This window comes from Notolepis coatsorum, assembly GCF_963971535.1.
Source record: "Notolepis coatsorum genome assembly, chromosome: 17".
Taxonomy (NCBI): Eukaryota; Metazoa; Chordata; class Actinopteri; order Aulopiformes; family Paralepididae; genus Notolepis; species Notolepis coatsorum.
In genome coordinates, this window is record NC_140181.1 from 83,764,494 (window position 1) to 83,789,115 (window position 24,622).

Genomic DNA, 24,622 nt, shown 5'->3' on the forward strand with positions numbered 1-24,622 from the left:
AAGGGGTGGGGAGAGAGAGACAGAGAGAGAGAGAGAGATAATGCCTTGAATTCAGTCATCAGGCTTTAGACCGGGAGGCCTGTCGCAGCAGAGACAGCGTGTCAGTGAGTGAGTGTCTGTGTGTTTGTGTGTGAGACACCAAGCTTACAGCCGCTCCATCATCCACTGTACCCTGCAGCCTCACTCACTCTCCCTGTCCTCCTCCAGAAGAGAGACACACACAGAGTGTGGGTGAGAGAGAGAAAATCACGCAACACGCCAGGGAGAAGACGACTAGAAGTGGGAGAGAGAGAGAGAGAGAGAGAGGGAGAGGGAGAGGGAGAGGGAGGAAGAGAGGAGAGAGAGAGAGAGAGAGAGAGAGAGAGAGAGAGAGAGAGAGAGAGAGAGAGAGAGAGAGAGAGAGAGAGAGAAAAAAATCTTCCAAGGCTAAATACTGTCCTCTCTCTCTCCCTCTCTCTCTCCACCACTCTTTTGCTGAGGTTCAGAGGCGAGGAAGAGGAGCAGGAGAGGAAGGACATATAAAAGCGCGTCCTGCCGGCAGTGTTATCTGCTGCTGTTTCTACACTGGCTCCAGTCCGCTGTCCACAAGGATCTCTGAGCTAGTTTAGTCTCTCTCTCTCTCTTGCTCTCTCCACAGCAGCCTGAGGAGGAGCGAGAGCGGATGCTTAACAACATGACGGACTGCGAGGAGGGAGAGGGGGGACCCAACAGCCAGGGTGAGTGACGAAAGAGGAGAGGAGAGAGATGTGAGAGGAGTGGGTGTGTGAGAGTGTGCCGATGTGTGAGTGTGCATATTACGTGGGTGTGCGCGCATACATTTGTGTGCCGGTGTCAGTGTGAGTAAGTGTGCGTTTGTGTGTGTGTGTGAGTGTGAGTGTGAGTGTGAGTGTGTGTGTGTGTGTGTGTGTGTGTGTGTGTGTGTGTGTGTGTGTGTGTGTGTGTGTGTGTGTGTGTGTGTGTGTGTGTGTGTGTGTGTGTGTGTGTGTGCGTGTGCGTGCGTGTGTGTGAGTGGGTGTGTGTGAGTGTGTGTGAGTGGGTGTGTGTGTGTGAGTGTGTGTGTGTGTGTGTGTGTGTGTGTGTGTGCGTGCGTGCGTGCGTGCGTGTGTGTGAGTGGGTGTGTGTCTGCACTCACTCTCAAAGTTTGAGATTATGTCATTTCAGGGGTATTTAGAGCGATGTGTGCATCTGTCCAGTTTTGTCACTGAGAGACAGGAAGTCAGAGATTGAAGTGACAAGAGGGATGAATAGAGGAATGTAGAACCTGAGCACCTATTCCTCCTGCCGGCTGCCGGTCTGGTGCAAGTCTGGTGACTCCATTCACTTTCAATCCACTCAGTTAAAAATAAATGAATAAAGTAATTTAATTCCCATTCACATGCTGATGATAGAACATTCATTTTCATATTCTCATTTACATTTACCATATCAAGGTTGGAGTTGGACAGTAAACCTTTTTGTGCCAAACGTTTCCCAATATTAGAATATGAAAGAAAATCCTCTTCCTGAATCCATTGGATTGAAAGGGAATTTAAGCCAGTCTGGTGCTGGTGCTGTAGTTGTGTTATACTGCATGCTTGCTGTGACAGGAATAGTAATGTTGTGTGTGTCTGTGTGTGTCTGTGTGTCTGAGTGGCTGTGTGTCTGTGTGTGTTGAGTGTGTGACACACACGCTGTGTGTCTGTGTGTGTCTGTGTGTGTGTCTGTGTGTGTCTGTGTGTGTGTTGAGTGTGTTATGTGTCTGTGTGTCTGTGTGTCTGTGTGTGTCTGTGTGTTGTTGAGCATGCTGTAGACTTGTAGACCTGCTGTGGGTGGAGGAGCGCTCTGCTGTCACACGGTCACTTGGCTCAGAGCACACAGTCATGTTTGGGCAACAGGGACCCCCTGGGGCCACATATATCGACGCCCATCTGTTTGTCAAATGCTTTTCCTCTTGCTGTTGACAAATGTCTGTGCTGAAGACATGTTTGAATGTGGTCACTGGAAGGATGTCGCTCAGAACCTTAGTATGTGCGTCATCGTGGTGCAAATATAGACCTTCCAGATGTGGCCATTGCCTGTACCTTGATATGTCCATCTCTTGGCCTCCCCCAGAACCCTGTAATAATGCTTGATATGTCCACCTCATGGCCTCCCCCAGAACCCTGTAATAATGCTTGATATGTCCACCTCATGGCCTCCCCCAGAACCCTGTAATAATGCTTGATATGTCCACCTCTTGGCCTCCCCCAGAACCCTGTAATAATGCTTGATATGTCCACCTCTTGGCCTCCCCCAGAACCCTGTAATAATGATTGATATGTCCACCTCTTGGCCTCCCCCAGAACCCTGTAATAATGCTTGATATGTCCACCTCTTGGCCTCCCCCAGAACCCTGTAATAATGCCCTGTAGAGTGTCTGGGGAATCCTCCTTAGATTAAACTCCTGGGATCTCAAGCTCATTCATCATGCTGACGCCCCCAATCAAGACCAATCAAGAACATCTTCCCATGGGCAATATTAGCCATTCACATTACTGCAAAGCGTGCAGTGTGTGTGTGTGTGTGTGTGTGTTTGTGTTTGTACAGTATGTGTGCATGAATTCAGGCGTTGCCATGCATTTATTTAATGTTTCTCCATTACATTGTCATCACAATAACGCATTACTGATTAAAACATGATATGGAGTGAAGTCTCCATATGAGTGAGGATTGATCTGTGCCACACTCTACACCACTGCACTGCTGTAAGGTGTTATGTGCCGATACGGTAAATTAATTATGAATCATAGGGATTCCCCCCAAAACACAATAAGCTGCTCTTACGTCCGCACACCTTTTTCTGCTGTTTAAAGTGAGTTATGTAAATGAGTCCCGGTGCTCCATACCGGCTGAGACTCTGCAGAAGCAAACCATGCTCTTGATAGGGTTTCAGTCGCTGTCCAAGGTGCTGAAATGTGTCCATCAGGGTACAGCTATTTTGTTGTGAGGCACACACTGCTGCTCCTGACTCATAACCTAATAATTGGAGGGGGAACTGTATTGGTTATATCCATTTTAAACCAATCCACACATGAATAACACTACAGTGCATCCTTCCCAAATGTTCTCCCTCACTGGGTGAAATGTAATTTTCATGAAATGAAATAAATAAAATGGTAGAATTCTGTTTTTGGTTAGAATGGAGAGAGAGAGAGAGAGAGAGAGAGAGAGAGAGAGAGAGAGAGAGAGAGAGAGAGAGAGAGAGAGAGAGAGAGAGAGAGAGAGAGAGAGAGAGGGGGGGGGGTTGGTTAAAGCAATCCTCTAGAAAGTAGTTAATTTAAATAAAGCACAATGAATGATAAGGGTTCAGGTTCTGATGAGAGGCAGCAAACCACACCATGTTCCTATAGTTCCACTGTGTTTCTGTTGTACATATTCACAATTAAGTACTTTCCAGTGCACATCCAGCCAATGTACTGTACTAGTAGTGTACTGGTATCATGACATAACGAATTTGTATTAGGATGATGAGCATAGGTTCTCTCGATGCAATGTGTACACAGTATGAATATGTGTGCGTGTGTGTGTGTGTGTGTTTCCAGCCAATGCTTAATCTCTGTCAGTCTAAACAGCCCCCAGAGCGCAGGTCCACCACACCATATGGCCAGAGAGAGAGAGAGAGAGAGAGAGAGAGTCTGCACCTCTAAAGCTCATTGGGAACTCCCCTAGCCTTGTGGTGGTGGAGTGTGTGGTGATGCACACAGTGGTCATGGCTGGTCTTGGCTGCTTTTGGCTTGTTATTGGTCATTATGTGGACTTTAATTATTACCCAGTGCTGCACAGAAGGGCTCTGAGCCCTCAATGTATTCTGGTCAGAGGAGGACACATGACTCCCTTAGTTTTTTACTGTTGTGAAGCACTTTGAACTGCAACTTCTGTATGAAAAGTGCTATACGAATAAAGTTATTATTATTATTTATTATTAGTGCTCCATAGATGAAGTCCTGTCAAGTCCATTGTGTGTTTAAAAGTTCTGTCAAGTCCATTGTGTGTTAAAAGGAAAAAACGTTGTTATGGTTTCTTTCTATCGGGAATGTGTTGGGTTGACTGATTTACTTGGCATGTCTCCCAAAGACTTGTTGGTTCACAGGATTAAAGGAAATTGGATTAGAAGGACAGTTGTTGTATATTAACAGGGAATTGAATCAGCATTGAACACCCTGCAGCCTCGCGAAGCTGCTTATGAAATCATCTACTTCTGCTTATGAGGAGAGGAGTGCTGCCAGTGCTGTACTGAGTTGGTGTCATTATGAAGAAACTAATCTGTGTGTGTGTACACATCGCTGTCAGAATTAATGACGTTGATCCAAATCTGAAATCACACACATTGACTCACAATAGATGGCGCACTGCACACTCAATTTGTACCAAACGCAAACGCTTTTGAATATTGCCAACTAGCTAGGTTGAGGCTAAAGCTATTAATTTTGAGTACATTATGAACGGCTTAATGAATGGCTGATAATGGAATTGCAATTATCGCACAATGATTATTGCTCAGTGGCTATGTTACTCACCATTGCACCACAGCTTGGTCCGTGTGAAGGAACAGACGGGGGAACGGGCGCTGGTGGAGACGGAAGTGCTGTTGGTTATTCAGTTTTTCTGGCACTTTGTGTTTGTACTCCATGCCGATGCAATGTGAGGCAGCGCTGCTAACCGGCCCTCATCTCTCCACGAGGGACGGGACGAAGACCGGGCACAGATCCGATGATACGGTTTCCATTTTACACCTTCGTACAATTGGTGCGGTGAAAGCTCAGGGCTTTCGGGGGAACCTGATAAACATGCCGTGATCTGCCGTCCGTGTGGAAGGACGTGCGTCCCTTACCTCCCTTGCACGTCCTTCCACACAATTACCTTGCTATTATCACTCCGTATGTTGAAACCAAACATCAGCCGAATGAGGTGTAGGAGAGATCAGTAGTTGTGAATATAAAGGAGAAAACGTGTAGGGTATTACCTCTTTACGCTCAAAGCACATCAAGACGTATGTTCCTTAACTCATTGACCGCCACGCTCTTTTCCGATCTTTACTCAATGGCGCCAGCGTTATTGACCATTTTAGCGATGTTTTGCAGACCCATCGTGTGTTCTGTATTATAGCTATGGAGACAATAGCTAATTTGACAGGCATTGTTCATAGTCCATCACTGACCAGTTCATTTCTACATACTGTAGTTTGTGCACTATTACACGCTAAACACCGGCCCTTTCCAAAATAATCCAGTCTTTTTTCATAGATCGCGAGATATGGCGCGTTATATGCAATATGCCCAAATCGTTCGGGTTGCTCGCATGAAATCCAAAATACTTCCAAATCAAAGGTATATACCATGTACATATGTGTATTCACAAAGTCATCAAGGGGGGGGGGGGGGGGGGGGGGGGGGGGCGTTTTAAGTCAAAACTGCGATCATTATCAAAAGCATGTTTTAGGTCCAGTAAAATACAACACTGTGATCGGTAAAAATAGGCCTTAAGGTGAAGGCTGTATCGTTTCATCCCGTTCCCACCTCCCCGAATTACACAATTTTGACTCTGGGTGAAAGATATATTGGTGTGAGGTTTAGGAACAAAAAGTTCTCCATTGACAAAATAGCCCATTTTGCGCAATCATAATTTTAAAGTCGGGACTAGATATTTCCTCGCAAATGGATATTTGGTCACCGCAGAGTTTTATTTGACGCAATTGGTGCGAGTTCGGTCACGTATCTTGCGCTCGACCAATAGCAGCTCTCCTTGTTGCCAAGTTACAGACAACAAGAGATTGTGTAAACAGTAGCGTGATGTTATCATGTCATTCACGGAGTACATCTCGACGCAAATGGACAACAAACACATTCTAACGCTCGCAAAATAGGTTTCAAAACAATGTTATATGCATATACGCTACTTGATATAGGAAATCGATTGAATACAGCTGTGAAACGGGCGATAACGTTCGTGTTATTAACCATACTGTACATTTAAATCATATCGCCTTCTATCTACACCAACAACACAGCATTTCACACACCGATGCATGACGTCTTGTCGAGGCAATTATTCAATAAACCTCCATAAACACACAATCCGTGATGCATGCAGCACATTTGTATCAAAAACCCTTTACTTTGTGATTCTCAACCTGCAATATTAAAGATGCTGGTACAATTTTCTAAAGATTGAGGTCGTACACAAAACAGTTCAGTGGATAGTATAATGACAAAAATGTATTAATAATTCATTTGGAATAATGGAATAATGTCAAACAATTTACAAATCAATAAGTTACTCATTAACCTTTTTATTTTCCATTTAAAGACTAAATAGAATGCAGGTACAAAAATAGATTCAAGAGGTTTATTCGTCACATACATTCAAGTTTGTTTATTATTTATCACAATAAAATATAGTAAATAGTAAAATAGGTAGTTTACGATGAAATGCTTGGTTCTGTATGAGCCCCTGAGAGTGTGCTTCAAGTAAAAAGTAAAGTAAAGAGGAATATTCAATATACATATATACAATACACTACAGAGTAAAATGAGTAAAGAGTAGAGGTGGGCATAGATACATTCTTTTAATCTAGATGAATCTATCTGCAATCCTGGATTTAATCTAGATTAATCTAGATTAAAATGGCTCAAAAAAATTAAATAAAATCTGCCGAAGGCATTCAAAAATATGTGTGTTCTACCCAAATAATGACCAGAAGTAAGTCCTTACTTTTTCTTTCCTCCTTATGTTTCTCAGGCCAGGTGGCCCATTACACCATGAGCCCATCTCCCATTTCCAAAATGCATTACAGACTGTTTGAAAAAGCTGTTTTGCTATGATAATTGGTAATGAAATATCAAAATAATGTTCAATAATACTTGTGTTTAATAAGTTGTTTTATTCAGAAGTTAACACAAATAAATAGTATTACCAGTACAGTACAGTATCTAGCACACTCTCAGGAGCAAAACAGAAAGAAGCATTTCAAACTTGAACTATGTGACATGGCTTGACTCAATCAGTCCAATCTCTATTTCTCCTTCTTCCACCAGTCACTCAGGTAGACCAGCTTGTTTTATGTAGCGGTGTCTACTTATAGTGCCTATAATATTTTTCCCGTTGGGTGCCAGACAGGGCCAAACCCTGCCAATGCAAATCAACTGCTCCAGTGGAGTTGCTCAGTGGCCAATGGTGTCAACTGTGGTTGTACTGGGCAGCTCCCAGGTGTGAATGGAACTGTGTGAATGTGAAGCAGGGCGTTCCTGAAAAAGAGCATCTGTGCTCAGCGAACCTACCCTGGGTAAATAAAGGTAAAAAAAAGAAAATGTAAAAAAAAGAAAAATGTAAATGTTATTTTTTTTTTTAGATTAATGCGTTAATTATATTATCGCGCAATATTAGTATTGCGTTAACGCAGCACGTTAACGCCGTTAACGGCCCAAATCTAGTAAAGAGTGAGGTGTGTGGAGAGATCAGTGTAAACAAAGTTTTTGAGCATAAACTTCCCCCCACCAAAGTTGCAAAATAAACAAGCCATTTCAATTACCTGTAGCTTGAAGCATCAATATCTTCATGTTTCTTCTGTTGTGGTTCATTTTTCGTTTTGTGAACATTTTGGACTTCTCGAACAATTCTGAACATTATCATCTGGCACCATCCGGTGGCCTTTTGGCGGTACTACTCCTGTCAGAGATGATCCGTTATTCTAACATTATTTATTTGTCATGTTTGATCTCTGCCTTGTTACTCCCTATGATTATGTGTCTGTAATATTTTTCCTGCCTGTTAGTCTAGTGTCCTTGTCTTGTCATATTCATTCTGTCTTGTAATAGTGTCTAGTCTAGTCTCACGTATTCCTTGTCAGTGATTCTGTTACCCTAGTTGTTGAAATCAGAGGTTCTGTGTAGGATTGTTAGTAACTGTCTAACTGCATATATAACTGTTTCCACTAGTAACTGTCTAACTGCATATATAACTGTTTCCACTAGTAACTGTCTAACTGCATATATAACTGTTTCCACTAGAGGGCGCTCTAGGCGGAGCCACTCAGGAACACCACCAGGTGGCGAGTATAAATAGAGATGTCTCCTCCAATTCTTTGTCTTTCGCTCAGCCTCTCAGTGAGAGGAGACCTGTAGAACGATAGGTTATGTATATAACCTAGTTATATGAGTACTGGCTGAGCGTCCTGCTCTTCGCCATCGAGATATACCTCATCTCCAGTACCTAGTGTACTCCATCAACGAATAAAAACAAATACACCCAGCACCTGCCAGGCCCCGCCCTAGTGACGTACTATATAGCACTAGGCGTGGTCACCACTCGCTCTTCCTCGGAAAAAAAAACGTTTTCCAAAGAAAAGTTTCCCCAAGGGACCTCAGGGCAAGCTAAGAGCAGGACGCTCAGCCAGTACTCATATAACTAGGTTATATACATAACCTATCGTTATATTAGTCGTACTGGCGAATCACGTGCTGCTCGTCGCCATCGAGATATGGGGACAGAGCAGACGCGAGGACCGACAAATGCACCCCCTGAGGACCCGAAAGCCCACATCAGGGGGGAGGGGAGTCCCGTCACCCCATCCTTCCTAATGAAGAGGGGGCGGCAGTCAACTCCACCCGAGTGCGAACAAGAGGGAACTAGAACCTCTTGAACGCACAGCACAGGCGGAACCACGTGTGACACAACACATTGTGGCCCACACCCACACACCCCTGCTACCCCACCAAAGGACGGGAAGCAGGAGAGGTCCCAGACCTCTGAACCGCCTGGGAGACAGAACTCCCGGTCATGTCCATGAGATAAAACCTTACGAAGGGACCCGGTGAGGACCATGAAGCCGCAGCACAGATGTCCTCCACCGAGGCCCCACCCAGCAGGGCGGCAGAGGCCGCCACCCCACGAGTGAAGTGCGCCCTGACGCCCCCACCCCACGAGTGGAGTGCGCCCTGACGCCCCCAGGGGGAGCCAGCCCAGCCAACGTGTAGCAAAGGGCAATGCCCTCGCACAACCAATGGGACAGGCGCTGTTTCGACAGTGCCTTACCAGCACGAGAGCCACCGTAACAGACAAAGAGCTGATCGGTAGCCCTGAGGCCCTGAGTACGGCTGAGGTAAATCCCCAAAGCCCGGACCGGACATGACAGGTGAAGGCCCGCCTCCAACTCACTAGCGCGAGGAGGCGGATGAAACGCCTGAACCATAATATCCCTGGAGCGGAAAGAACTCCGGATATTTTTTGGCACGAAGGCTGGATTAGGCCGCAGAGTGGCACCGCTATCGGAACGAATAGACAGGCACTCGGGCCGCACCGAGAGAGCACAAAGCTCACCCACGCGTTTAGCGGAGGTGATGGCCAGCAAGAACGCAGTCTTGAACGACAGCTGTTCCAACGGCGCTTGCTCAAGAGGCTCAAACGGGGCCAAGGACAACCGACGAGGACCAATTGAAGATCCCAGCTCGGAGCCAGAGAGCGTTTCACCGGCTTAAGGCGTCGAACGCCAAGCAGGAAACGTTTCACAAGAGGGTGGCTGAACAATACAACACCCTCAAACCCCTCATGATAAGAGGATATAGCCGCCGCATATACCCTCACCGTTGAAGCCGACAGTCTATCAAGGAGAGACTGAAGGAAAATAAGGACAGCATCCAGGGGGCAGGACACCGGGTCCCTGCCCCCGCCTTACACCACTCTTGGAACATACGCCACCTACCCGCGTAAAGCGCGATAGTGGAGGGAGCACGCGCATTCCGGATGGTGTCAACCACAGAAGGGTCCATCCTCGGTGGGGGCCTCGGTGGAGGACATCTGTGCTGCGGCTTCATGGTCCTCACCGGGTCCCTTCGTAAGGTTTTATCTCATGGACATGACCGGGAGTTCTGTCTCCCAGGCGGTTCAGAGGTCTGGGACCTCTCCTGCTTCCCGTCCTTTGGTGGGGTAGCAGGGGTATAAATCTCATCAGTCCATACTGCCACCCACCGGGCCGACTCGCTCTCAAGCGTCGGCTTCCGGGTGGGACACCGTTCAACCCCGCCGGGGCACAGGATCGATGCTACCTGGCTACCTAGCCACGGCACACCCGCCCTGCACCCTGTTGTCAACCCATTCACCCGTAAAAAGGGTAAATAGGACTCAGCAAAACCCCCCACATTAGCTACCGACTGACTTTCATCAATGAACCGGTTAAGAGGAGGGAAAAGCAGCGACATCCCACGGCGGGGAACATTAGAACAGTGACCCAGCATTATAGCATTAGTGTTAGCAGCGCGCTCCAGGATCGCCTGGAAAACTTCCACTTCAGGGGAACGTTCACCAAAACATCCCACCCCTGGCACCGACACACAACTCGGTTGTGTAACAAAACAACCAGCATTACTAACACTAGCATTAATGCCTGATGACACAGGGCCTACCTGTGTACGAGCCGGCTCGATAGCCAAACCTGCTATCTGCTATCTGCTGCGATCTGCTGCCACAAGACGAGGAAACATCAGGATAGATCCGACGTGTCGTTGGAACATGCCGCGAAGATTCCAGGGGTAGGCAAATCTCCGGTAAGCACTCAATATTACGTAATTTCTCTAAACTTTTCATGACAACTAGTTGCAAAGGGTGCACGCATCCGCTATGATGGAAACGAAAATAGAGGAAGAGCGAGTGGTGACCACGCCTAGTGCTATATAGTACGTCACTAGGGCGGGGCCTGGCAGGTGCTGGGTGTATTTGTTTTTATTCGTTGATGGAGTACACTAGGTACTGGAGATGAGGTATATCTCGATGGCAAAGAGCAGGACGCGATTCGCCAGTACGACTAATATAACTGCTGCTCTGCCATGTGAATAAATAAACCACGCCAGTTAAGGCTCAGGATAGAAACCATGCCTCTTGACCACATTATTGTCACCCTATAGCCGAATTCTGTCAACACTAGTCATCCAGCTGTTTCCTGTCTAGTAATCAGTGTTTAGTATAGTGTTTCGCCCCGCCGTTGTCCGGCGCTCGTTCATAGTTTCCTGTTACGGTTTTGTCTCTGTTCTTTTTGTATTTCTCAACTTAGCTTGTGTGAGCAGTTTCGTATTTGTGCTACGGCACTTTCAGCTCGTGGAGCGTTTTAAGATAAGATAAGATATTCCTTTATTAATCCCCTTGGGGAAATTCCAGCGACACACACATACAGCTCATCATCTCATTAATAATAATAACAACATCACAATCATTACATTTTTACAGTAACAACGGCACAGCATAAATTCACACAGACATGTACATTTGTTGACACATGTCATCTACAGAATGCCTGAGACGCCATATGCGATAGTCAGGCTGCATCAACAACTGAGTAGTTAAACAAAGTGTCATCGTGCCAGGTGGCGGGAGGGAGGGAGGGATGGACGGGTGGGATCGGGAGACAGTCTTAGGATCCACTCCTACAGCGCGCATACTGTTGGCAGCCGTCCAGAAAAAGTTCTTACGGCGCTAGGCGTACACACGGGAGGGGAGGAGGTCTGGGTGGGGGTTGGGGGTGGGGGGGGGAGCGCCGAGCCAGATCTGGTGGGGGAGGTGAGATGTTGGGTAAGGGAAACGCCGCATTCCAGCTGTTATCTTGTCTGACTCCCCTTTCGAGGCCGCGAGCAGACCTTGGCATTCCACAATTCTACACCAGACTTGAGAGTGTGGGGGGGGGGTGCAGTAGTACACAATGATTCCTAAAAGCACCGTTTTGACTCAAATTCGATCCGTCGCGCTCTTAATGTCCTGCGCGACCCCCAGCAGGACTTGACCTCTCAATTGTTCGTCAGATGAATGGACAGCGAGTCTTTTAACAAGTTCCATGTGGGTTTTAACAAGTTCCATGTGGGAGACTTCCAGTCTGGCCACAGCTGTCAGGCAGCGGTCCACACGGTTATCATCCTTTTGTTCGTCTCTTTTCCAGATTATTCTTGTACAAATCCAGATCCAGATTGCGATCGCTCCCAAGCCGATCAGTAGGATTGTGATGATGTACACATCTTCAACATCCTCAATTTCAAGAGAAAAAAGGCATATCGATCGCCATTTATTCCAACTGTCAATCGCAAAGCCCGCTTGATATGTCCCGATTGGACACAGCGGATCAGCTGCGTTCTGCTTCCTTGAAGAGAAAATTCGATCAATTGCTGCAAATGACCAGCTTACTAGTTGATCCATTGTAGTTGAGTAGGGAGCCAAGTCTGTTGAAGAAAGTAGAATCCACACCGTCAGGGAGGCAGTTAGGGCCGGCGAGAGGAACGACCTTGAAGGTCTAGGGAGAGGAAAGAAAAATGCGACTGGTCTCTGCAAGAGGGAGGGAGGATTGTATTTGTGCTACGGCACCTCTCAGCTCGTGTGAGCCATTCTCGTATCAGTACCTCGGCAACGCAACTCTTGTCTTAGCCTCTGTTTTGTCACCCCTGCCCACTTTGACTACCTAGGATGGCTTTGAGTAGACGACAGAGTACAGCAACTTGCAATGGGCCTGGTCTACAAGATACACTACACCACTAAGGTACCCATGTACATGTCAAAATACTTCCCAAAGGTCAGTGAATACCACGACCACAACACCAGAGGAAGCTCAACAAATCATGTTAAACCCAGATTCGGCTCAAACAAGGGACTAAACACGTTTCGCAATTATGCCACATCAATGTGGAAAGCCCTACCCAAAGCTGTAAAGGAATGTGAATCCCTACCCACATTAAAAAACGCTCTTAAAGAGCACCTACGGGAGGCTGCAATACGAAACTGGCCACCGTAAATGTCCAAACCCCCCCCACCCCCACCTAATAGACAGTCTCCTCCCCACCGTATGTATATATTCTCTCCCCACCGTATGTATATTTCTCTCCCACCCACCCACCCCCTCCTAATGTACAGTCTCCTCCCCATCATATGTATATACTCTCTGTCAGGATCTATGGGTAACAGTACTGTATATTTGCATATCGTATATGTCACTAATGTAACAGTACTATATACCTGTTTGTCATGTATGTCCCTATGCCATAAATGTCATGATGTCATATATGTTGTGTATGTCATAAATGTCACTATGAATTGAAAATGGGGGACCCTGATGTAAACAAGACAAACGTCTTTCTCTGGTCTGCATCCCCTTAACAATTGTGTGTATTGAGCCGTACTGTATTGTACCCATTCTGCAATCTGTTAAATAAAGTTTTTCATTCATTCATTCATTCATTCATTCATTCATTCATTCATTCATTCATTCATTCATTCATTCATTCATTCATTCATACGATTCTCGCCTGGCAATTTAAGCCACCGCTCAACGCAGTTTCTATATCTATCCCACCGTGTAAAATATTGTACACTTTCTTTCTGAACGGACGTGAGATGCATATAACATTGTTTAGAAACCTTTTTGCGAACTTTAGTAGGTGTTTTTTTCCATTTTCGTCCTCTTCTGTACTCGTCGATGAGTACTGCCTTTCAGTTGCTTCCATTCCTACTGTTTACACAAATCTCTTGTTGTCTGTAACTTGGCAACAAGGAGAGCTGCTATTGGTCGAGCGCCAGATACGTGACCGAACTCGCACCAATTGCGTCAAATAAAACTCTGCAGTGACAAGTATCCGTTTGCGAGGAAAGATCTAGTCCCGAGTTTAAAAAAACGATTGCGCAAAATGGGCTAGTTTGTTAATGGAGAACTTTTTGTTCCTAAATCTACACCAATCTATCTTTCACCCAGAGTGAAAATTGTGTAAATCGGGGAGGTGGGAACGAGAATAGTTTTCTAGACACTTCTCAGCCTTCACCATATGGCCTAAAAAACATGTTTTAGGTTCGGTAAAATAGACATAGAATAGACCTTAACTTAGCCAGAAGGTACTCCAAAAAGAATAATCCCCAGTGATCCCTTCGGCATCGCGATTACTCGTGTATATGTGTATACTTGTGTATATGGGAAATAGGTTTGAGGCGATAAAATCTGTCCTCTGAGGGGGTGGAGTTCTTGCAAAAAAATAATAAAAGTTCAAAGGTAGGCAATACTGGGCGGCTGGGTAGCGCAGCGGACTAAGCGTCTGCCTACCACCGCAGAGACAGTGGGATCGAATCCAGCTGCCGCGGTACCTCCGGCTTGGTCGGTCATCCATACTGACACAATTGGCAGTGTCAGCGGGTGGGAAGCCTGTGGGGTGGGTCCTGGTCGTTGTAAAAACAGCGACTCCTACAGGTCGGTCGGGGCGCCTGCTCAGCGAGGAAGGGATCTGGGTGAGGTAGTGTGATCCTCCCACGCGTTACACTCAACCAATGAGAGTCCTCGCTGTCAGGTGAAAAGAAGCGGCTGGCTGACTCCGCATGTATTGGAGGAGACATGTGTGATAGTCTTCATTCAACCCTCCCTAGACCGGCAAGTGGGGGGCAAATGCGCGCAACGACCAGGAAGGGAGGGGAGGGAAGGGAATTGGCATAACGACAAAAATTGGGATGGGAGAAAAAATACAGAAAAAAGGGGGAGAAAAAGTAGATACAAAAATAAAAGGTAGGCAATACTGCCACCTGGCAGGATTTGATCGTCATTGCAATTGTAACGTAGGCAGATAATAATAATAATAATAATAATAATAATAATAATAATAATAATAATAATAATAATAATAATAATAATAATAATAATAATAATAATAATAATAATAATAATAATAATAATAATAATAATAATAATAATAATAATAATAATAATAATAATAATAATAATAATAATAATAATAATAATAATAATAATAAATTCTATTTGTAATGCGCTTTACAGTTGCGGGGTAAATCTCAAAGCGCTACAGTTAAAAGAACTTAAAAACTAGCGAGAATAAAGGAAAGAAAGAATATAAAAATAGGCAAGACTAAACATAGAATAACATAGAGAAACATAGAATAAATAAAACTGATAAAAGAAATTGGTAAAAGAACATAAAATGTGTGGAGCAAAGGCGAGTTTTGAGGCCTTTCTTGAAAGCATCCACAGTCTGTGGTGCTCTCAGGTAGTCAGGGAGAGCATTCCACAGACTGGGAGCGGAAGAGCAAAAAGCCCGATCTCCCATAGTGCAGAGATTGGTCCTTGGGCGCTGGAGGAGGTTTGCCTGGCCAGAGCGGAGATGTCGAGAGGAGGAGTGAGGGGTGATGAGTTCTTTGAGGTATAGGGGGGCGTAACAATGGGTGGCCGGACGAAAATAGGGGACAGACCGAGCTCCAATGGGCACTTCCGGTTTGGCAACTCGCCGATCGTCCACCAGGTGGCGGTATTGAAGCGTTGCAGAGTTGTGATGGCTCAGACAGCATCAGCCAAGACTCCGTGGGTGAAATATGAATACCATGACGAAAATATGAAATATTGATCTCAAACACGCCTTACGGCGTGATTGGCAGACAACGCATGGCGGAGAAACCCGCCTTAACACGTGATTGGCGGAGAATGGGTTAAAAACTATATATAAAAAACAATATATACATGTATTTGTACATGCTATCATACAGATGCTGTATATACGATATATATATATATTTATATTTTATATTTTATATTTATATATATTTATTTATTAAAGCATGTTTTACTTTTACTTCCAACTCTAAATTGGATTCTTGTTTCAAATGAGAAAACCATCATAGATGTCACAAGGGAACAGGGTTGTATGTACTCGCACTTCAAACACACTTCAATCCACTTAAACTTTCCACTTTCTGTGGAAAATGTATATTCACTTACGGTCTTCCTGTCCCATTCCCTATACCAGTCTAGTAATGTCCTAAACCCCCCTAAGCAAGCTGCATGGAAATACCAATTGTCCTGTGATGCATAACTCACATGTATTTGATACATCCCAGCATATCCATCACTAATTAATTGAACATATTGTCATATTGCAGGTGCAGTAGTTGTTACATACAACCAAACATGCAATCAGTGAGAACCAATGATGAATGTTCCCTGTTGAAAGGCTGGCTGTCGTCAAACAGCTGGTTGTAGCCTGGAGGTCAACTGGAGGTCACTGGAGAAACAAACCACGTGTCCCTGACTCCCTCAAACACCACCATTAAAGTTCCTTTGAACAAGACATTTAACCTCCAACTGCCCTAGTGTAGCTGTTCAATAATGCAGTAATAATAATAATAATAATAATAATAATAATAATAATAATAATAATAATAATAATAATAATAATAATAATAATAATAATAATAATAATAATAATAATAATAATAATAATAATAATAATAATAATAATAATAATAATAATAATAATAATAATAATAAATTCAATTTGTAACGCACTTTATATTGTGACAATCTCAAAGTGCTACATTAAAGGAGATAAAGATAAAAAATTATTTAAAATGAATAAAAACTATTAAAATGAATAAAACAACCAATGAAATGGAAGAAACATTCAGATCAAAATCTAAAAATACACATGGTATCGTCGGTCCATTTAGGCAAATGACTTGTTAAAAATAAATGTTTTTAGTCCCCTTTTAAAAGCCTCAATGGACTGTGGTGCTCTTAGATGGTTGGGGAGGGCATTCCACAGCCGAGGAGCAGCTGAGCAGAAGGCCTGGTCGGGGGTGTGTTTTGTGTATGGGTTTGAGTGTGTTTGAGGCGTTATTTCTAAACCTAGCCGCATTTCTGGCAAGACGTTCTCTGATTGGCCGACGCACTGGTTAAGCTTAGGCACTCTTTCGAAGTTGGTTAGGGTTAGAGTTTGTCTTAGAGCGTGATGGCAAGTTCTTTCGACGGTTAAGCTTAGGCACTCTTTCGAAGTTGGTTAAGGTTAGAGTTTGTCTTAGAGCGTGACGGCAAGTTCTTTCGACGGTTAAGCTTAGGCACTCTTTCGAAGTTGGTTAAGGTTAGAGTTTGTCTTAGAGCATGGCGATAGAACGGCAGGTAGTTTGCAGGCTGTTTGACGTGGAAATGGGCAAAGACACAGCTCGTCACACGATTGGGCAAACACGTCAGTGGCCAATCAGAGAGCGTCAGTCAGTGCCAATCAGAGAGCGTCTGCCAGAAATGCGGCTAGGTTTAGAAATAACGCGTGTTTGGCGGTTAGGTGGCCGAGCGGAGATTGCGTTCGTCACCAGCCCCGGAGCTGAGCTGGATTTGTCTGTTCGAATCCAGCTCACAGCTCCGGGGTTGTCACCAGCTTGGCTGGCCGTCTGCACTGATACAATTGGCTGTATCAGAGGGTGGGAGAAGCTGGCGGGGTGGGTCCGGGTCGTTGTAAACAGCGACTCCTACAGTTCGGTCGGGGCGCCTGCTAAGCGCGGATTGGACGTGAGGGGGATAGTGTGGTCCTCCCACACGCTACGCCCTCTCAATGAGAATCCGCGCTGCCAGGTGAAAAGAAGCGGTGATTGGCTGGACGTGTGTCGGAGGAAGCACGTGGTAGCCTCCACTCTCCCAGATGATCTGACTGTGGGGGGTAAGTGCGCAGCGACCAGGAAGGGACTGGGAATTGGCATACGACTAACATTGGGATGGGAGAAAATCGGCGGAAAATGGAGGGGGAAAAAGACCAAAAAAAAATAAAATAAAAAAAAATAACGCGTGTTTGAGTACCCAGAGTGGAGGGAGCGGGTGGAGGTCAGGGGAGCGATACGTTATTTTAGATAGTAGGGGGCGTTGCTGTGGATGCACTGATGGGTGAGGAGGGAGACCTTGTATTCCTGAAGGAGACGGGGAGCTAGTGTAGGCAGGGCCACCTGGGAGAAATGCGAGAGGCCCTGTGCGAGATTTAAACGCGAGGCCCCCCCCCCCCCCCCCCCTAAAAGGTAAAAAAAATAAATATATATATATATATATAATATATATATATTTTTTTCCATACAGTCAACATATTCTTAAATAATAGCGCTGCCCGAGGCTGGGCATGATACAGTCAACATATAGCAAGAGAGAGAGCGAGAGAGAGCTCCCGTTCTACAGTAAAAATACAGTGTTATCGCTGCACAGACCCGGCAATGCCCCTGACCCTCCACCAGAGCAAGGCCAGAGAGAGAGAGAGAGAGAGAGAGAGAGAGACACATTGGAAAGAAACAACCCAAAACCAGAGCAAATTGAAATGCTATTTGGCCCTAAACAGAGAGTACACAGTGGCAGAATACCTGAGCACTGTGACTGACCCAATACTAAGAAGATCCTTGACTAGGTACAGACTCAGCGAGCACAGCCTAGCCATCGAGAAAGGGCGCCATAGGCAGACCTGGCTCCCAAGCGAAGACAGACCCACTGCACACAAGATGAGGTGGAAACCGAGCTCCACTTCTTAACAACCTGCCCACTATACCAAGACATACTTCCCACAAATTGCAAACACCCAAAGAGACTTTGTAAACATCGACAATAACTCAAAACTCCCATACCTACTGGGAGAAATACAAGAATGTGAAATAAAGCCCGTTTGAATTGAAGAGAGAGAGATAGATAGAGCATGTCTGTGTGTGTTAGAAAGAGAGAGATAGAGAGAGAGCATGTCTGTTTGTGTGTGTGTGTTAGAGAGAGAGCATGTATATGTGTGTTAGAAAGAGAGAGATATATAGAGAGAGAGAGCATGTCATTTTGTGTGTTAGAGAGAGATATAGAGCATGTCTGTGTGTGTTAGAAAGAGAGAGAGAGAGAGAGAGAGAGCATGTGTGTTTGTGTGTTAGAGAGAGAGAGCATGTCTGTGTGTGTGTGTTAGAGAGAGAGCATGTATGAGAGAGATAAGCAAAGATGAGCCCCTAAAGCAGGGGTGTCCAACCTTTTTTTAACCAAGATCTACTTTTTTATTTAACACCTAGCCCGAGAGCTACCAGCCAAAATTGTATATTGTAAGCCGTCATTTGAGGCTTTATAAAAGCAGCATAATGAACACAAATCTGTCAGTGCCGAGTCTGACCTCATCTTAAATAACAAACAGCATTGCTTGTTGTAGTTAACAAGGAGAGGAAGAGTTGATTTAGCAAAAAAAAAAAAAATCTTTTTTTAATAATCGAATTTTATTAATCAAGATCTACTTTAAATCAGCCCGCGATCTACCTGTCGATCGCGATCAACTGGTTGGGCCCCACTGCCCTAAAGGATATTCAACTTTTAATGGAAGAACAAAACAGAAGGAAAAGATAACTTCACAAAGGCAACATGAATATACATAGATCCAAAAGGACAAAGATCAACACTTAAATCCAAACACACATGCACACATACACACACACACCTCACAAAAGCTAAATTGACATTAATCAGGAGCTACATTGCTTCCCCCCCCCCCCCCCCAGGTCCAGTGTCTCTTCTCAGAGGAATCCTATCTATCTATCTATCTATCTATCTATCTATCTATCTATCTATCTATCTATCTATCTATCTATCTATCTATCTATCTATCTATCTATCTATCTATCTATCTATCTATCTATCTATCAGTGTCATCACTATTTGTGTCATCAGACTATTTGAAAATGCCTTCTCCTTCACCATCGTTGTCTCCCAGTGATGATCTTGAGGATGCCAGGGCTGTGTTCCATCTTTCTAGCTTTGTACAGTATACGTTGCAGACTAACACTTACTGTATGCAGGACTGAAGTCACTACGCACATGGGAGTCTGCTAACACGTCCAGCTACTAGTTGTGTTCAGGAGCTTTTCAGTAGCCCATCCAACTGCAAAATGTGTAGTTTTTCAGTTTTTTTGTTTTGTTTTTCTACCTATGTTGTTCTAGAATAATTGTTTAGCTTAAACTGAAATTCAGTTTTATATAATCACACCAGTACAATCATACAGCAAATAACGTATCTCACGGCCTCCTGGTAACAGTTTTGTTTTGTCAGTGTTTACGTAAGAGCATGTAATAACAGCATGTCTCTGTAATGCAAGGTCAAAGGTCAGGGTGTTATTATGACAGAGTGGATGGATGCAGACAAGCCTGTTAAAATAAAACATAAACACAAAGCAAGTAAACCCAGTGATCTCTTCCAACATGCAGACACTGTGTTGACTTTAGTAGTAGATTATGAAAGCATCAGGACAGCCTATCCGACGAGGATTACTCAAGATGTCTTGTTCATGCGTGGACTTTCAAATGGATGTACTGTACCCCCAGGACAACAAGGCTCCTTCTCCAGACACTACGCTACGCTGGTCAAGTGGTACACAAAGACACTCAATCAGAACGTATCTCTTTTTATTATCTATCATCTCTTTTTATTATCTCTCATCTCTTTTTATTACCTCTTATCTCTTTTTATTATCTCTCATCTATTTGTATTATCTCTCATCTCTTTTTATTATCTCTCATCTCTTTTTATTATCTCTCATCTCTTTTTATTATCTCTCATCTCTTTTTATTATCTCTCATCTCTTTTTATTATCTCTCATCTCTTTGTATTACCTCTTATCTCTTTTTATTATCTCTCATCTATTTGTATTATCTCTCATCTCTTTTTATTATCTCTCATCTCTTTTTATTATCTCTTATCTCTTTTTATTATCTATCATCTCTTTTTATTATCTCTCATCTCTTTTTATTATCTCTTATCTCTTTTTATAATCTCTTATCTCTTTCCCCCCCTCTTTTCCTCTTTAAAGTGTCTAGTCAGTCTCTCTATGATATTATTCTTTTTTTGTGATCACAAAAAAAGAAAAAAATGTATAGGCCGCTGGGTGGCGCAGCGGACATTGCGCTCGTCTCCAACGCAAGAGTCACCGGTCTCCAATCCGGCTGTCAGCGTTGCCTCCGGCTTGGGCCGGCCGTCATACTGACTCAATTGGCAGAGTTAGCGGGAGGGGAGTCGAAGGGTGGTAGTCTGGTCGTTGTAAAACAGCGACTCCTACAGGTCGCTCAGGGCGCCTGCACAGCAAAAGACAGTAAACATTTCTTTTGCACACTGGGACGGCGTGTGAACAGCTCACGATTGAACAAAACTCAGACCAAACTGTCAAACTAGGCATTGCAGATCAAATATGAATCAAGATCATTTGATTTGATTTGATTTGATTTGATTTGATTTGATTTGATTTGATTTGATTTGATTTGATTTGATTTGATTTGATTTGATTTGATTTGATTTGATTTGATTTGGTTTGAAGATCCAAGGCACAATTTCTGAATACGGGCTGGGTGCTAAATCTGACTGGGTTGTCTTATTTCACAGTTTTTGAGTGTTAGTACGCCCATCAGAAACCAAATTTTACACAAGCACTGAGGAAGAGTTCTTCACAATAGAGGACCTTTAAGCTCAGTTTCACATGCAGCTTCGTGAGACGTAGTTGGAGTTGTGTTCAGGAAGTTGATGGTCCCAGATTTATCAGATGTTTAGTTTGTCTTGTTTTGTTATGATGGAGCACCATTCATATAGCACTGGAATACCCTTATGTGTGTGTGTGTGTGTGTGTGTGTGTGTGTGTGTGTGTGTGTGTGTGTGTGTGTGTGTGTGTGTGTGTGTGTGTGTGTGTGTGTGTGTGTGTGTGTGTGTGTGTGTGTGTGTGTGTGTGTGTGTGTGTGTGCACGCATGCGTGCGTGCGTGCGTCTGTGTGTGTCTTGTGCCTGTCCTTGGTGGAGGTCAAAATGAACTCTAGGGGCAGATGGTGTGGACCTCCACTCTGGGAGCTGTTTAGACTGACAGAGATTACGCATTAAGCACACACACACACACACACACACACACCTACACACACACACACACACACACACACACACACACACACACACACACACACACACACACACACACACACACACACACACACACACACACACACACACACACACACACACACACACACACACACACACACACACACACACACACACACACACACACACACACACACACACACACATATTCATACACATACTGTACACCACATTGCATGGAGAGAACCTATACTCATGCAGCCATACCAGTACACTACTAGTACAGTACATTGGTTGGACGTGCACTGGAAAGCAACATAGTACTTTATTGTGAATATGTACAACAGAAACACAGTGGAACTATAGGAAAGTGGTGTGGTTTGTTGCCTTCAGAACCTGAACCCTTATCATTAATTGTGCTTTATTTAAATGAATTACTTTCTAGAGAGGATTGCCAAACCTTATCTCTCTCTCTCTCTCTCTCTCTCTCTCTCTCTCTCTCTCTCTCCCTATTTTTCTCTCCCTCTCTCTCTTTCCTCTCTCTCTGAGGTAATTAAATATGGCTGGGAAAGTGAGGCATTAGGACGGCCATGTTAAATATACATAAATGAAATATTTACCCTGAAGGTTAGTGTGCCTGGCCTGAAGCAGCCCTCCGTCTCAGAGGACCTAATCTGCTGCCAGATGTCGTTAGCTCAGGCAGCGGTGCTTCAATTTGAATCAATTTGCATGATTGCTCAAACGTTAATGCAGAGCAACCCCCCCACCCATTGTCATCTTGCTAAGAGAGAGAGAGGTTCATAGAGCACCAGCGGCTGTCTGCCTGGTTATCACAGGTGGCTGGTTGAGCTGAGGTGATGGTCAAAACCAAACCAACGACATCTTTGGCACCTTCGCCTGACCGTGGATCAGTTTACATCACGTGACATAAAGACATGCCTCGACCAGTCGACAGCAGAACAGATTTGCTGTACAGTTAGTGCTCTTTTGCAACTTTGATGAACTCTGTGAGATACAAAGCTTCTATGAACTACGACAATCTATCTATGCATGACTATGAACATTCCTATGTTTTATTTCCTATAGAGGATTTCAGTGTAATCGTGTTGCTAGGGAACAGCTTGGACTGCAGTTGATTTCCTGTTGCAGTGTTTGCTAATATAAATAGCACCGCATAGCACCGGAATAGCACCGCACAAGAGCGTAGCAGACTACAGAGTAGGGCTGGGCGATATGGCAAAAAATCATATTTTATATCGTATCGCGATTACATCCTCCCTCACCGGGGGATGTAACTGGCTGTAACTGCTGGCTGTGGCTCCAGGGGAGTTGAACAGTTCTGGCTCTACTAGTTTCTTTTCTATCTTTTGGCGCTTTTTTGGTGGACAAACCACCGCACATGTGCACCGTGACTCGTGACTGGAGTCTAGCTCTGCTAGCACACATAGCCTACTGTGTACAGACGGTTTCAAACTGTATTTTAAATTAGAAAGCAAACAAAATAAATGGACAAGAGAAAAATAAATCTCAATTTGGTCAGTATTGTCATTTGGACAAGAAAAGCCATTACTTTAAGTTGCAGGCAAGAAAGACAAGTCTGTCCACTGTCTCTGGTTTTAAAACTGCCCTGTTGCAGGTCAAAAAATAAATAAAAATAAAAGAAATCGATATATTTTCTTTCCGATATCGATTATTAAAATATATCGCAATATTTATCATTATCGTTATATCGCCCAGCCCTACTACAGAGAGTGGCCCGTTCAGCCGAACGCACAATTGGAGGGGGGCTTCCCACTCTCCAGAACATTTACAACAAGCGGTGCATGGGTAAGGCTAAGAGAATTATCAAACACTCCAGCCACCCAAACAACTGCCTCTTTGAACTGCTGCGGAGTCTCATGGCAAGCACAGAAAGACTCAGAAGAAGCTTCTATCCCCAGGCCATCAGGATGCTCAACGAACAATAACACTATGTAACAACCATCAAACGCACTCACAGCACACACATCCACACGCACACACTCACTTTAAACAAACAACTCACTGCAGCACCCACTTTACCCACTTTAGAACACCTAAACACACTTTATATTTATTGGTAAAGAATTTGCAGTACAACCCATACCTCATTACACCTTACTGTAAATTGTACCTAAATTGTACCTCATCCCACTTCTGCTTTGCGCTGTATAGTATATTGTATATTAGTATATTGTATAGTATATTGTATGGTAACTCAGTTACTTCTACTCTGCATTGAACATTGTACATAATGTACATACTGAACACTTGTGTCTACGTACTTGACTCTATTTTATACTTGCTATACTTATTTTATTTTATACTTATCTATTTTTGTCTAGCACAGTCTTCTGGAGCGTAACAGAAAGAAGCATTTTGTATAAAAGTATTCTGTACTTCTGTATGACAACTAATAAAGAAACTTGAACTTGAAACTTGAACTCAACAACTGACAGGATCATACTAACCTCAGTATGGAACGTTTAAACAAGCATACAACCCTCCTATCAACCTGTGGTTCATTAATGGTTTGGCATCTCCAGTGTCTATCTATGGGCAGGTTGTTGTAGAGAGGAGCAGTCATTATGTAATTTTTGGAGTGTATTGGGTATTATGTCATTGCATTATATAAGGCGGCCATCCTCTCTTAATACCATGTACAGGATTTGAATATCGCTGCTCCCCGGTAATTCTACTGATGTATTCCCAGTTGATTTAACAGCTTTGCCAGCTGGTTCTGACTGGAGGTCATGAAGACTCTGGTCATTTCTGTGTGGTATGATGACCACAAAAACAAAAACAACAACAACAACAACAACAACAACAACAACAACAACAACAACAACAACAACAACAACAACAACAACAACAACAACAACAACAACAACAATGATATAGGTTCAACATCTCAGGCATGATGTTTTTTTTATTAAATTTTTTGATGCGACCAAGCAG

At 44.0% G+C, this 24,622-nt stretch overlaps 1 protein-coding gene across 1 annotated transcript in view; it reads left to right on the top strand.

The window, feature by feature from the left end:
* Positions 1 to 661: 661 nt before the first annotated feature.
* The window catches only part of LOC311243831 (solute carrier family 12 member 5-like), a gene marked incomplete at its 5' end in the record, with an annotated part of 190,208 nt that continues 166,247 nt past the window's right edge, over positions 662 to 24,622 (top strand). Inside the window, one exon of the mRNA XM_084333200.1 lies at positions 662 to 716. Within this exon, the coding sequence (XP_084189326.1) occupies positions 662 to 716 (55 nt within the window). The remainder of the gene's footprint in view (positions 717 to 24,622) is intronic.